At 43.8% G+C, this 15,688-nt stretch overlaps 1 protein-coding gene across 1 annotated transcript in view; it reads right to left on the minus strand.

The window, feature by feature from the left end:
• Positions 1–15,688, minus strand: part of TNFRSF11A (TNF receptor superfamily member 11a) — a gene marked incomplete at its 3' end in the record, with an annotated part of 53,009 nt that overhangs the window by 1,317 nt on the left and 36,004 nt on the right. Inside the window, exons 8-9 of the mRNA XM_049112268.1 lie at positions 13,143–13,195; positions 11,067–11,838 (exon numbers count right to left, since the gene is read on the minus strand). Coding sequence (XP_048968225.1) covers positions 11,067–11,838; positions 13,143–13,195 — 825 coding nt within the window. The remainder of the gene's footprint in view (positions 1–11,066; positions 11,839–13,142; positions 13,196–15,688) is intronic.

Consider the following 15,688-nt stretch of genomic DNA (forward strand, 5'->3'; position numbering starts at 1 on the left):
TCACTGTTAACTTCCTCATTTTTTTTTTCTCATCTACTTGGACCCAGCTTTGTAAAATTTATACAAATTAACTATCACCACTACACAATAAGAGATTTCCCCCAAATTTGGAAGGGATGTTTTGGGTGGTCTGACTAAAATACCAAAAGCCTACAGTAAATCCCTTTGGGGAGCCTTCCCTCCACCCACAAGGTATCTTCAGAAAAGCTGAGATGGACGTCCAGTGACCCATGAAACTGTAAGGATTTCAAATGAAAACAGAGCTATCAAATGTGAGCGACAAATTGAAAAGACTTATGACTCATGCTATTTCTCTTCTAGGCAGTTGTATGGGTTGTATTTCAGATAGTGGGTGCTGGGATTTATTTGCCTAATGACCCCCAAACAACATGGAAGAGGCCAGCCAGTGTTTCCGTTCACCAGTTAGCCGGATGGCTCCATGTCCTCCATTTCCTCTGAATATACAAGAGATGTTCCTAATGTACCATGTACTCTACGCTAGGGATCTACTTTCTCGTATGTCTATGTCTTTCTGCTCTCACCAGTTACAAGTTGGCTCTCAGTTCTGTTTTTACCAGTTGCACTCTTTAGGATATCTAATTAACTATTTTGTAAAGTGGTGAAATGTAAGTGTGATTAAAAAGGGGGAAAGGTTACTGTAAAAACTCAAGTGACTGCTTTGCAAGGACCCCAATAAAAGGGAGTCACTCAGTTCAAAAGACAATATCAACAGATTGCTGAACTGGTACTGTGCAACTGGTATGGGCAAGAAAATTGTTGGAAAAAGGAAAGAAAACACATGAAAGTGCAGAAGGATCTTGCACTCAATTTGCTTTGAAAATGTCTACAGTTTCTCATTCCACACTAAAGCCATAGAAAGTGGAAATTAAGATCATGAGGTTAATGTGAAGAAAAAAAAAAAAACCACTACCATCAGCCAACACATATGGCCCTTTCTAAAAATAACCAGTGTGAATGTTAAGTTATATATCTTGAGTTTAAAAAGACGTTTAGGATATGGACTTGCAAATGACTTCTCCAAGTGGCTCAGCAACTACTGACCCAGAGCTGATAGCAGCGCTTCTCCTGTGGGGGCAGCAGGATGAGCGAGGACACGGAAGTCCTCCCGGTGGAGAGATCACTAGCTAGTTAACAGATGTCAATTAACAACAGTATGAGTAAACCATCAACATTCTAGTCTAATTTAAACATACCATGTTTGTTTAATAAAAGCAACAATTCAAAAAAAAAAAAAAAAAGCAGCAATTCAGGGACACCAGGTGGCTCAGTGGCTTAGCACCTGCCTTGGCCTGGGGCATGATCCTGGGATCCTGCATTGGGCTCCCTGCATGGAGCCTGCTTCTCCCTCTGCCTGTGTCTCTGCCTCTCTCTCTCCATGTCTCTCATGAATAAATAAATAAATAAAATCTTAAAAAAAAAAAAAGCAGCAATTCAAAACCTGTTTAAAAGTATGATTTCCCGGGATCCCTGGGTGGCGCAGCGGTTTGGCGCCTGCCTTTGGCCCAGGGCGTGATCCTGGAGACCCGGGATCGAATCCCACATCGGGCTCCCGGTACATGGAGCCTGCTTCTCCCTCTGCCTGTGTCTCTGCCTCTCTATCTCTCTCTGTGTGACTATCATAAATAAATAAAAATTAAAAAAAAAAGATTAAAAAAAAAAAAAAGTATGATTTCCCTGGGAAGCCTAGGTGGCTCAGCGGTTGAGCGTCTGTCTGGCTCAGGGCGTGATCCTGGAGTCCCTGGATTGAGTCCCACATCGGGCTCCCTGCAGGGAGCCTGCTTCTCTCTCTGTCTGTGTCTCTGCCTCTCTCTGTGAGTCTCTCGTGAATAAATACATAAAATCTTTTTTTAAAAATTTTTTTCTCAGTATAGTTCTTCTAGTCTTAATTACAACATCACTGATTGCTGGTTTTGTTGTTTTTCAGTAGAATGTAGAGCTACACAGAGCCACTGGGTGATTGACTTATGCCTTTGAATTTATCTCCCATCTTCTTCATCCTCTTCATAGAAGATATGTAGAGATTTATCTACATAGGTCATGATACATACTATTTCTCCTTCATTTTAAATTTCATTTCCCAACAAATCATCATCATGAATCCATTGTTGTTTCTCTTCTTCCTGGTCAGAATCTTCAATTTGTCTGGGCTCAAGTAATAGCCGCCCCCCCCCTTCTTTTATTATCTTGCACATCAAGATCTTGTTTAGTATTTTAACCCATGTCAATTACTTCATAGCAAACAATATCTTTGATATACTCTATAGGATCTGTATTCTCTTTTTCTCTTTTCTAAAATGGAACTCAAATTCTTTCGCCTATATTTAAACATTTCAGAGTCCTTTCACTCATAGGCTGGATCAAGAATATTATTCTTTGTGGGGAGGTGGCAACAGAATGGGGGGATAGAGCAGAACAAAGCCTTTAAATTCCTGACAAGGGCAGCCCGGGTGGCTCAGCGGTTTAGTGCCGCCTTCAGCCCAGGGTGTGATCCTGGAGACCCGGGATCGAGTCCCACATCAGGCTCCCTGCATGGAGCCTGCTATTCCCTGTGCCTGTGTCTCTGCCTCTCTCTCTCTCTCTCATGAATAAATAAAAATCTTTTTTTTATTTATTCATGATAGACATAGAGAGAGAATGAGGCAGAGGCACAGGAGGAGGGAGAAGCAGGCTCCATGCCGCCAGGAGCCCGATGTGGGACTCGATCCCGGGACTCCAGGATTGCACCCTGGGCCAAAGGCAGGTGCTAAACCGCTGAGCTATCCAGGGATCCCCAATAAAAATCTTAATAAATAAATAAAAATCATAAATAAATAAATAAATAAATTCCTGACAATAAGGATATAAAGAAAAGTTATCTAAGAGTGTAAGATTCTAACACAATTTTATTCTTTACATGTGCTTTTTTTTTTACTCAAGGCACAATTAATGACAAAAACCACCTTTGACCAAGTCCAAGCCAAGCCAAGTCTATGCTGACCTTTTATGAGGGTAGTAAACTAGTACAGACTGAACTTCCTTAAAAAGCTCTACTGAGGGATCCCTGGGTGGCGCAGCGGTTTAGCGCCTGTCTTTGGCCCAGGGCGCGATCCTGGAGACCCGGGATCGAATCCCACATCGGGCTCCCGGTGCATGGAGCCTGCTCCTCCCTCTGCCTGTGTCTCTGCCTCTCTCTCTCTCTCTCTCTCTCTCTCTCTCTCTGTGACTATCATAAATAAATAAAATAAATAAATAAATTGTTTAAAAAAAAAAAAAAAGCTCTACTGATCTGCCAATGACGGACAGTGGCAGCAGAGCTTCATGGGCACGTGGCCTGTGCAGTTAACGGCACCCTGCCCTCAGAAGGCCAGGCTTGATTTAATGCTCTGCTGTCATCATCCTGGATTTCTGATTAATTTTTGCACGTTTTCATTTTTCACTGAGCTCTGGAAATGATGTAGCAGGTCCTGAGTGGCAGGCAGCTCTTACGAGTATTGCTCTGGGTTCTTGCCCCACACTGATGCTTTAATATAGTGTCACTCTTTTTGGAGGCAACTCTTATAAGTTGGATACTTTCAATATTGCAGAAGTGTTTGTGAATCTGATTTTCTGCACTGATAAAGAACTCAGTGTTTGGCAAGACACTGAGTTGCAGAGGCTCTCTACTAGTGCCACCAAAACACAGACCCTATGATACGTTTCCCTGATGTTCAAGCCACCTGTCATTTGCTGTGAAACATTCTACACTAACTCTCTGATGTAGCACTGAGTCCCTTTGAGAAATCAATGATACCTTTAATGCTTTGCCTCCAGTCTCGAGTTCTGGTGTCTTTTAAGTGGCATGAGAACCAAGCCACCTACCAAGCAGTCTAAGTGCAGAATCCTTCTAGAGTTGTCTTCCCTGAACGTACTTGTCTCACCCACCTCAGCTTCAACAGCAAAAAGAGCTGAACAACTCATTCTTTAAATAGTCCCAAAACACTGAACGGTGTTCATAGAAACAGTTCTCATGCTTATCAAACATACTTCTTTTTACCAGCTTACCAGTTTTAATAGGACCAGCTCACATTTGCAGCACCCACAGATTTAGTAAGTGCAGCCATTCACCAAGTGGGAGCAGAAGGACCTGGGTATTCTAGAGGGACCCATTAATTGTGAGTAATCAGTGTACTAAGGGCTTCCATCAGCTTACTCTACAGAGGGAGAAAAGAATGTATACTAATCTATGGTTAGGAGTACACAGGTTAAAAAAAAAAAAGAGTACACAGGTTAAGAGAGCACCCATTGTAGTAACAATTCTAATAGAAACACCACCCCAAATCCAGAGTTTATTGAGTGCTTCCTTCATGCCGGGCTGGCTGCAATGCAAACACCAGCTCAAAGCTACTTTGCATCTGACCATTCCAGTCTTGCTTCTTTCTCCCCCTTCTCCTGACACTGCCACAAAGATGGAAACTGTCAAACAGCCTTCTTTTTTCATGACTTGTCCTAATGCAGATTCACCTGCCAGTCATCAAATAATGTCAATGTCATCCTGGTGGTGTGGTCTCCAAAGAGCAGAAGGTGCTCAACCAGAGCTTCCAGACCCCTGTTCGCTCCTCTGTCACTCCCCACTTCTTATCCTCCTGTACTCCAGCAGCCACTAAAATCTCAGCTAAAGGGATGAGTATAGGAGGATAAGAAGGGAGGGACAGAGGAGTGAGCAGGGATCTGGAAGCTCTGGTCTGGTCCTGCTCAGCCCTCCCTAGCTGTGGGATTTGGGACAAGCCACCTAACACCTTTCCAGATTTCAGTCTGCTTGTTTGTCAAATGAAAATCAAGTTTCAAGCCCTGCTAGCCTGGCAGTGTGCAGCCTCACAGAGCATCACACAATACCTGTTACATGAAAGAATAAATGAATGAATGAACACCCACAGGATGGCGTAAGGGTCAAATGAGATGATGGATTTGAAAATGTTCAGGAAATCGCAGAGAATGAGTCACAGTGCACTAAAGGCATTACTACTCCCAGGAGGTAGTATTGGTGTGCGTGGAACTCACAGGGAAAGAGATGGGTGGAATGTGCCAGGCAGTAATGTTACTTTTCCATCCGTGTCTTGTTGGAGGATCTCAACACATCTTGAAGACTGAGAGGGCACTTTCCTTCAAAAGTCTAATCAACTCTTGTTTGCCAAAATAATTCATCATTATGACTGTCACTGGTTTGAACACTCATCTATACAGCTCTGCACTAAACCCCTTGTGGTCTTGTTTCTCAAGCTATGACTTGCCCATAGCAATGGAGTAGATCAAGGTTTAGAATGAGCTGGTAATATTCTTATCCTATAATATACCTCAGTGCTGAATGGTCCTTCTCAATAGCAAAGAATTCCTTAAAATTTGCTTTTTACTTTTTAGGACAGAAAGGTTTTATAGGGTTATGCAAGCCTGCCAAAGAGGGCAAGTCAATGGGTCCCCATGTCAGCAAGCTGCATGATTATGTGGGTGCTAAGGAGGCCTCCCTTTCAGCATGGTTGCCATGACTTCTATAGTTGGTACCTTCCCCAAAGGGGTAAGTCTTTCCACTGAGTGCCAAGGAAGCCCTGGGTTGTTCTGCTGTTAGGGGGCAGACCATGTTGGTAGCTGGTAAGGGGAAATATGAAAAGGGAAGGATGGTGTACATGAGGCTCATCCAAGATGCCTTACAAAGGCCTCAGACTTTTATAGTCCATTTGGCCTCCAGGAATACAAGCAAAGCAAGAGTCTATCACTCCCTTCTTCCTTACTTTCCTTGGCTGTCTTTCTGAGAGCCTTCCCCTACTGGGCTCCTCCTGGCATTGACTTTAACATTTTCTCTTGAGAAAATAGATGGAGTTGGAAGTATATGAAGGAAAGAGCTTTCCTCACAAAAGAATCAGGGATAGTGAAAATAGCATATTTTGGAGACAACTCGCAGAAAGGAGGGGACTCACAGGCCAAGGTAGCCATCACCTGCTGCACCAACCCTACTGTCCCTGCCCATAGAACTTTCTGGACCTGGCCTGGCCACTGCCCCTCGCTCAGTCAGAGAAGTCAACTATCCCAGACCCCTTATTCTATGGTTCACTGGAGAGTCTCCAACATACAGTAAACAAATGAAATCAATAATTTGATTGGCGATCAATCACCAATTTGATGGCAGCAGTGCAGTGGTTTAAGCTACAGACTTCACAATCAGATAATCAGGATGTCAAAATGGTCTACTCATCTTTCAACACAAGGTGACTGGGAATTGTATTTGAAGCTACCAAAAAGTGGGATTTGAGAGCCAGAATGCATGAGGAATTTTATTAAATTACAAATTTTGAAGAATTTGTAACATTTGAAATGTGTTTTGGGGGTAACATTAATATTTAATGTGACATAACTAGCAAATTTTTCAGGTAACTTGAGACGGTTAAAAATAGCATTGAAAAAAATTAAAAAAAAAAAGCATTGAAGTCAACAGAAACAATGGACAAATGAAGTGTCCCTTCATAATCAGAAAGATGTCTACACTTCGCTAAGTCCATGCTTGACATGGCGGCTCCATGGAATCTCTCTTTCTTGGGCAGAGGAAACAAGCGTCATTTTAAGAACTCAATCTCTAAGAGAATTCACATCTTTAAGCAAGGTAATACACACTCTTCTTCCCAAAAACTTATTAGGTTGTTTAAAATGCATAACATATGAATATTAAATCACAAGAACTATGCCAAATAATACCACCCAATTGTCATGTAGATTTTCTCCCAAGGAACAAAACTAAAAATATACACAAATACACTCAAACTACCCAGGCTACACTGAGTTCTTTTGGAATTTTTTAAAAACTTATTTTATATTTAACCCATATGCTTCTCATGTGATTTTCCTTTTTATGGAAATGCAAGCTCTGTTTTAGGCATTTGGAAGAAACTGAGTATATGATGATAGAGGAAGGGAAGCAGTATTTAATAGTTCCATTCTGAATCATGCTTGAAAGTTACTTAGAATGACTTACAAATGAAACTCTTCCAAAAGGAGCCCCATTAGAACAGAGAGAAAGCAAGCAGGACTGAATTGTACAGTAAACAAATTTTTCATATATTTTGAAAGAATGCATTGACTCTCAGTACCAATGAATATTGCCACACAACCAAATAATAAAATGTCATTTTTTAACTTACAGGGTCAATGAGCTAATACTTGCCCTTATAGCACCTGACTAAAAGTGAGACAAACACAAGCTAGTGGATGGCATTCCAACAGGAAAGTGAAGAAAGAACTAGAACATCGTTCATTGCTTGGGGGGATGGGAGGGAGGGGGAAGAAAATTAAGGTAGGCAAACCTTTATCTGTCCTTCCAGGATGGGTGGTCAAAGATAGTCATTTCATGAGAGGGAGACTGAGGATGGGGAGAAATGGGGTCAGGTGGGTGCCCTTCAACCTCCAGTGCTCCAGGCTCCCAGGAATGGGCGTTGGTGTATCACTGCCATTTGGCCATTTGGATGAACCAGCTCACCTTTGCCGCCTCTACCCAGGCCACTGAGGTCTGTCCAGGACAGCTAAGGCCAGTCCCCCCATTCCCTGCTTGGCCTCCAGCTCCCCACAGCAGACGGAAGACGTGGGAGGCCGAGAGTGAGTTTAGGGAACAAACAGGAAGATATGGCCTCCTGTTCCTTGAGTTACTCATGACTGGCTGAGTGAATGAGCTTCACACGCTGTGACTAAGGCACCTTGGGAGAGCCTGGAAAGATCAGGTGTGGCGAAGGTCATGGAAATTCCCGCTGCACGGTGTGGCTACCTGGAGGCCGCCTGTTGGTAAAAGTGTGCGTGTGCCCGGCTCAGTGAGAAAGAGGGAAAGCGTGCAGCCAGCACACTGCCCTCCCTGGTTCCCAAGGAGCACTGGAGCAGAGCCTTCAAGGACTGGAGGAGTGGGCGCTCTGTGGAAGGGGACAGAGTGGGGACAGGGTGACTCACACTAGCAGAAGCACGCAACAGAGCAGAGGAGGAAGGTGAGGGATGTTTGTAGTAAAAAAAGGCTGGCTTTGATCAAAACTTAAGTGGGGGGCAGGGGGGGGTTGAGGGGGTGGGACGCCCCGCTGCTGAAGGCCTTGCTGTCTCAAGTTATTGCTTTCTTCAGTTTTCCATTCCCTGACCTCAATCCCTACTTGTTTTGTTGGTTTTCCCAAGTCTCTGTGGCTCAGTTGAGCCTCAAAAAGATATGATAGAAAAGCCAATGTATAGCTGGTGTTCATTAATAACCACTGCGGACCCTGTAAATAAACAACTGTTTCTAGCTAAGAAGTGGCCAAATCAAGAAAGTGATTTCAAAAGCCAAAAGCCAAGTCATCGGCCACTACAGACACACATTAGTTGCAAGAAGTGATTCTTTCACGTGAACTAATTTTCTAGACACAGTGAGAATTCTCCAAACTCTAGATGAAAGGATTTGTAACCAAGGTAACCACCATTATGTCATCAGGATAGTAATTTAAGATGTAAATTAAGAAATGGTTATATGATATATAACCAAATATATGTTTTTCCCTTATTGGTCTTTGTTAATAATTCCCCCTTTTTTTAAAGAGTTTATAACATTGCTAAAACAGCTTTATCATTGGGTATTATTTTTTAAAGTTACACTTGTAGAACCGTTTGAAGAAGCATCAAAGGGCTGCTCAGTGCAAAGCAGATACTCCTCCCTACTGAGGAAGTGCCCAATCATGTCATTTTCCCAGAAACCACTTGATTTGATTGTGTGTCTGTGTTTTTTTTTCAAATACCCACAAATAAAAATCTAAAACCCAATTAAAAAAAGTCCACCTCCTTCAAGTCCCGAGAGCACGGTGGCTTTCAGAAGATGAAATAGGATTAGACTCCCTCTGATCTTTCACCCAAGCTCCATCCTCTTTCACACATTTTATAGAACATAAATAATGACAATCTTTAAAAAAAAAAAAAAAAGGCAATAATGAGAAAGTGCTATTTTGACCAGGAACCAGAAGGCCTGTTCACATAGAAGTAATTATGGAGAGAACAGCACAGCCTCAAAAATCAATCTGGCTGCTGCTTCTCCTCAGGCGAGAATGAATTTGGCCCTCATGCTGGCATCCGTAGGCAGACTCTCCACGGATGTTTTGCATGGCTAAGCACCAGACGAACAGAGAGAAAGCAGTGTAAACTTTCCGCAAATTAACACCATTTAGTTGATGACACACTTTTTTCCCCCCTTTCCTCCATGCCTAGCTGTTTAGTGCTGGAGAAATAAATGATGATGAGAAACAGACGAGGGCACTGTTTTAACTCTTCATAGTAGAGCACAGACCTAGCTTTTGGTTTCATGACGCTGAGCAAAATCATCATCATCATCATCTCTTTAAATTTGGCCAATTCTTTTCTTCCAACAGCTGCTGATGATTTTCACACAGTGGCAAACATCACCTTTCTCGCATCACTAACTGAAACACTGTTCTGCCTCTGGCAGTGGCACCAGGACGTGGCCACTGCCATGCTCAGCTTTGGCCTCCCCACTCCCCACAGCCTGAAAAGCTAGTGTTCTGTATGTCTCTATGACCAACAGGAAGAAAATTAACCACTAAAAAAGAAATAGAATCATACAAAGGAACAGCAGAGCCAAACTTTTAGTTATGGAAATTCCTTAAATCTTAACCTTGAGGTCTTCTGAAGGAATAACAAATCAGTTCTTTGAAAATATCTCCCAAATGTATCTCCTCCTTTCAATTTGAGAACTGATGTTATAGAATTTACACATCAGTGAATTTGTATAGTTGCAGCAAAACCACAAAGCTTGGAAGACAGATTAAAGTGCATTGTTCTACCAAATAAGCCAGGAGCCATCATCAACATGAGGCAGGAGAGTCTCTGTGTTTAGGGCAGGATCCAGCTACCCCAGGGTTATAAAATAATTCGAAGACCAGCTGCTAGCACTACTCGCTGTCTAAATAAAGAGGCAGGAAAGAAAAAGAAAATGCATCCCGGGATAAAGGAGGTCCACCAATGGGCTTTTTTTCTTTTTTCTTTTGGGGGTGGAAGGATTCTGTGAAGCCCCTTAAATAGTGCATATCCATATATTCATATTTCTGGAGAGAGTGCCTATAGCTGTCAGAAGATTCTCAAAGAGATCCCTGACCCCCCATGTGGTAAACAGTACCCAGAGCCCTCACCATCAGCGGCAGAGTTCCTTGTAACTACATAATAAAACAGATGGTGCTTTACCCCTGTGGGGGGAAAAAGTTATAATATTATAATTGGTGGGCTATTCATGCTCAAGCAGTGGTGCAGCGATAAATCTCTATAATGATTTTAAATTGTAAAATGATCCTCCTGGTTCTGTAAATATATTATCTGCAGTGGTTGTAAAAGGGGCTTCTCAAATAAAGTATTAAAGGATGGTTTTACTGCATCATTAATTTAGTAAAGAACCAACAAGCTACTTTGAATAAATATTAATTAATTAATTAAAGATTAAAACAGAGCTTCCTCAGGGGAGATCTAAGGCATAGGTTGCTTGAAAAACAAAAACAAAGCCCAGAATTCTGAGGGTATGCCTCAACTTCAGCCAGCCCTGAGGTGGCTGTTGACATTGCCTGCAGGGGGTCCATGGTGGGCCTGGGGCATGTGGAAGTGAAGAGACAGCCCCAGGGCTGGAGGACAAAACCTCATGGCAGTGGGCAAGACCCACAAACTCAACATGTCGATTGCATCAAAACCCACCGTGCAGGGACGCCTGGGTGGCTCAGCGGTTGAGCATCTGCCTTTGGCTCAGAGCGTGATCCCAGGGTTCTGGGATCAAGTCCCACAGTGGCCTTCCTGCACGGAGCCTGCTTCTCCCTCTGCGTATGCCTCTGCCTCTCTCTGTGTGTCTCTCATGAATAAATAAATAAAATCTTAAAAAAAAAAAAAAAACAACCACCCTGCAAAGAGGCCTAGCAGGAGAAAAGATTCAAGTGGAATCTTCCCCACGTTAGCATCCTTCTTCCCAAAATGGTCTGTGACACTTGCCTTCCAACACTGCACAAAGAACAGGCCTTTTGGCTTGGAGGTGAGAGACCAGGAAAATCACTTACCAGATGCAGGTGGCTGGTCCCCAGAGGCACTTGCAGACCCAGGGCCTCCCCTCATGGAGCCGGGAAGCCTGACGTCAGCCCCGTCCAGGGGCTGGCCGGCCCCATCTGCTGCACCCTCGGGCGGAAGGCCCATGCCGTAGGCGCACTGGGGCAGAGGTCCACTTTTCGGGGAAGCCACGAGGGGTTCCCGGCCCCCCCCGGGAGGCTTTCCGCAGTTTGCACAGCCATCCGCCGAGCTGAAGCTGCAGCTGGCTGCCCAGTGGGGGCAGTGGCCACCCTCCACTTCTTTTTGCAAGTACTTTTCGGAGGCTATGGGGATCCAATCAGTCCTGCACGGCGGCTCCACCAAGTTGCCGCTTTCAGAATCTCCCAGGCTCTCTGTCCCAGTGAAGCACTGGCTCAACCTGTCATTCTCCCCCACCTCCAGGGGCTCGGGGAAAGGGGGTGTGGATTTGCTTCCAGGCTGAGTGAGGAACAGGGAAGAGTCTGGGGTCTGGGAGGACCTGTCCACGTATTCGTCCTCCGTGGGAATCTGCCTGCAGGAGTCCCCCTCCACCTGGCTGACCAAGGTGAGCATTCCGGCATCTTCTCCCCCTGTACTGGGGCCGCCGCCTGCACACGCGCCCCCACAGCCACCACCACTGTCTGGGCAGCACATATCTTCAGAAAACATCTTCTCTTCCAGAGTCAGCAGTAAGACACCATCACAAATTTCACGCTGACTAGAGGCTTCCATGTGAGCGCTGCTAAAATTGTTGCCTGAGGACTCCTGCTGATTTAAATTCAGAAGGCAGAAGTATTAATACCCAGAGATATTAGAACATGTTTCTGCGAACCATGGCTGAAAATGGTTTAGAATAATTATTTCCACCATAACAAGTACAGATGGAACACTCATTATGGCACTTTGTTTGTGTTATTTAAGATTATAGAGTAGGGGAGAACCCAAAATGGAATATGGAAACAAATGAATCAAACTGCATTTCAAACGAATAGCATGTTCACACTGAAGCAAGGCGAAGAGCTAACTCCAATAACTTTAGAACACAGTATTTTGTCCATATACATTCAATATAAATTAAAAAAAATAAACTACAAACGAATAAGGAACTCCAGTTTGTAGCTTTGGGTTTTTTTTTTTTTTTTTTTTTCTGTAGTATGGTTTGGTAATTCTGAAACTAATTTCTGTGTCTACTGGCAGTGAGCAAATGAGTAAATATACTGAGAATAACAGGAACCAGGCTTTATCCTGTTGGAGAAGGGAAGATTCAAATCCAGGTAAGAAAAAACAAAGGAATCCTGTGGGGTGTGGGGACTGGAATTGGAAGAATCAGGAGGAACTCTGAGTTTAAAATGTTTATTCTTTATACCTAAGACAATAGCCCTAGGGGACATAATGGGATAATCAAGGAAATTTTTAAGACTGCATGCTGATCAGATAAGAGTCTACTAAGTCTACTTAGTCCACTACTAAATTTCTCAATTTTGATAAATGTACTATGGTCATATAAGAGAATATGCTTGTTCTTGAGAAATTCACACCAAAGTATTTAAGGGTATAGGAGCGTGACGTCTGTCACATTCACTCTAAAATGGTTGGAGAATAAAAACACACAGATACAGAGAGCAGGTGATAATACAATGTGAGAAAGTGTAAGCAGTTGGTGGGGCTGAGTTTAGGGTGTGTGGGGAGTTTTTTGTACTATTCTCACTGCTTTTCTATAATTTTGATTAGATCAAAATTAAAAGTTACCAAAATAACTACAGAGTAGAGGGAAATGGCAGCTCCTTCCTCCTTGGAAGCTATCCTAGGCAATCAAGATTGGCGCTAGAACAACATAAATAATGTATGTACACAGAGATGATGAGTGGAAGGAAATGCGAAGAAAAGAGCATTTAGGAGGGGCACCCACTTGGGCTTTGGGTTTTTCTGTGGAGATCAGTCCTGGGATTCAGGGTTCCATCCCTCAAGGAACCATCCCATTCACAGTGGGGCTCAGTATTTGATTATTCACAGCCATAGCAGCCGAAGGAGTAAAAGGATGTGAAGGAGGCACTTAAGACTTTTAAACTTACCTTATTTACACTTAGGCGGCCGCAAGCCTCATTGACCCAGTGCCACAAATTAGCTAGAAAAACAGAGTAAGGAGAAGAACTTCATTTTATTTCCTCTAATTCAGTATCATCATCGATCACTATGTCAGCTCAGTGTTTCTTTAAACACAGGCCTCTGCGAGTCTTTGGGTGAGAGCTCCTGAGAGTGAAAACATTTAAAAGAAAACCAACCCATTCGAAGACACCTCCTCCCCCAAACAGAACTTTCTGATGTAAAGCAAAGTATCATCCGCTAATGTTCCACTGAATGAATTCCTCTGGGCACACTCAGAGCTGCTGTTAGGACGGGAGGCATTCTCATTCCCTTTGCCACTTTTTCTGTGGCCATGAGGGACAGGGCTAGGCAGTGCATGGGAAGCATGAAGACACAGGCCTAGGGCATTGCTTTTGCAGTCAATTAGCTCACACGGATGCATGATAAAGAAAAAGTACATGCCAGGAGGCTGTCTGACCCCACTGAGTCCCAGTGGGCCGCACATGCTTTTCTACTATATCCTGTTGCTTCTCGGGAGAACGAGTATGTTCTGTGGCATAAATAAGAACGCATCTCCACTAACTTTTAAAAACAGAAATGCTGAGGGGCACCTGGATGGCTCACTTGGTTGTGATCAAGTCATGATCTCAGGGTTCCAGTGATGAGCCCCTCCTCAGGCTCCCTGTTCAGGAGGAGCCTGCTTTTCCCTCTCCTTCTTCCCTTCCTCCCCACTCAAACTGTCTCTCAAATAAATAAAATCTTTTTTTTTAATAAAAAAAAAAGCAAAAACAAAAGTGACAAAACTTTTAAAAAGTCAAATCTAGGGCACCTGGGTGGCTCAGTCAGTCAAGCCTCTGCCTTCAGCTCAGGTCATGATCCTGGGGGTCCTGGGATGGGGCCCTACATCAGGCTCCCTGCTTAGTGGGGAGTCTGCTTCTCCCTGTCATTCTCCCTCTATGCTTTCCCTCCCCCCCCCACTTCTCTCTCTCTCTTTCTGTCTCTCAAATAAATAAATAAAATCTTAAAAAAAAATCTACGCACTGAAAAAAATAGATGAATTTATGTTCTACAAAGATAAATTTTTACTCCACCTCCACTATTTGATGCTGAATTCACTAGAAACACTGAAGCGGAGGCTGTCCATTCTCCAGGAGAAGATAATCAGGTCATGATAACAGCTAATGATCCCTATCACACGACCTTGCCAAGTGGTTCATTTCACTTCTCTGAGTCTCGGTTTCGTCATCATGACACGGGAGAAATAACAGCGCCTGCCTCATGGTGCCGTTGTGATTTTGTGAGTACATGTAAAACGCATAAGCAGAGCTAGCATAGAATAAATACTCAATATATGTCAGTTATTGCTATCATCATTATTATTCTTGCTTCCTCTCTATAGTTTTGAAACTACATAAAGTTACCCCCAAATAAAAGGAAGCTTGTAGCTCTTCCCTTGTAGGGACCAGTACTAGATAATCACAAATGGCTAAAAAATGCTACTTGTGGGACGCCTGGGTGGCTCAGCTGTTGAGCATCTGCCTTTGGCTCAGGCTGTGATCCCAGGTCTGGGGATCGAGTCCTGCATCAGGCTTCCTGCATGGAGCCTGCTTCTCCCTCTGCCTGTGTCTCTGCCTCTCTCTCTCTCTGTTTCTCATGAATAAATACAAATCTTTAAAAATAAAAAAAATTAAAAAATGTTACTTGTACACGAGGAGATATTCATAATTACTAAGATCATCTCTCTTTTGGATGTAAAAGCCCTCCTAACTGGTGTGTCTGCATCCACTCTACTGCACCCCCAAATCTGTCTTCTATCCTACAACCAGATGGCTAGTTTTACTTCTCTTTGGGAAGGACAAGGAACAAACTCCTTCAGCAAGCCTGCAGGGCTGCATCATCTGGCCATGCTTCCCTCTCCGTTTTGTCTCACGCTGGCTCTGACTTTGCTCCAGCTTCAGGAACCTTAGCTAACTCCACCTGGCAGCTCCTTCTCTCCTCGGGGAGGCCCCTGCTGGCCCCGAGGCCAGACAACCCCCGTCCTCTGCTCACCTGGAGCTCTGTAAGTTCCGTCTCAGCACTCAGCCTCATTCTACAGCTTGCCCAACAAAGGGCCTGCACTGTGCTGTGCAGTAAGGAGCCCCAAGGGCCACCTGTCCCCCAACCCCTGGGGGGGGGGGGGTGTCAAGAAACCTGTGCAGTATGAATGGATGAAGAGAGGCTTAACAGGCCTACATTCTGATTTAGTAAGTAGTAGGTCCATTGTCCTCATTGATTAAATATGGCAGGAAGAGATTATTGCAGAGACAAAAAAAAAAAAAAATCAGAAATCTGTTTTTCTCACATAAACATGGCTCCATGAGTGACCCTCATTGACTGAACATGCAGTGTATTCAAATGCCTAGCTACCAGGTTGCTAGGGAAGTGGAGCAGCATTAAATAAAAATATTCAAGGGGCACCTGGGTGGCTCAGGGGTTGAGCATCTGCCTTTGGCTCAGGGCGTGATCCTGGAGTCCTGGGATCGAGTCCCACATC

Source organism: Canis lupus, chromosome 1 (genome assembly GCF_003254725.2).
Source record: "Canis lupus dingo isolate Sandy chromosome 1, ASM325472v2, whole genome shotgun sequence".
NCBI lineage: Eukaryota > Metazoa > Chordata > Mammalia > Carnivora > Canidae > Canis > Canis lupus.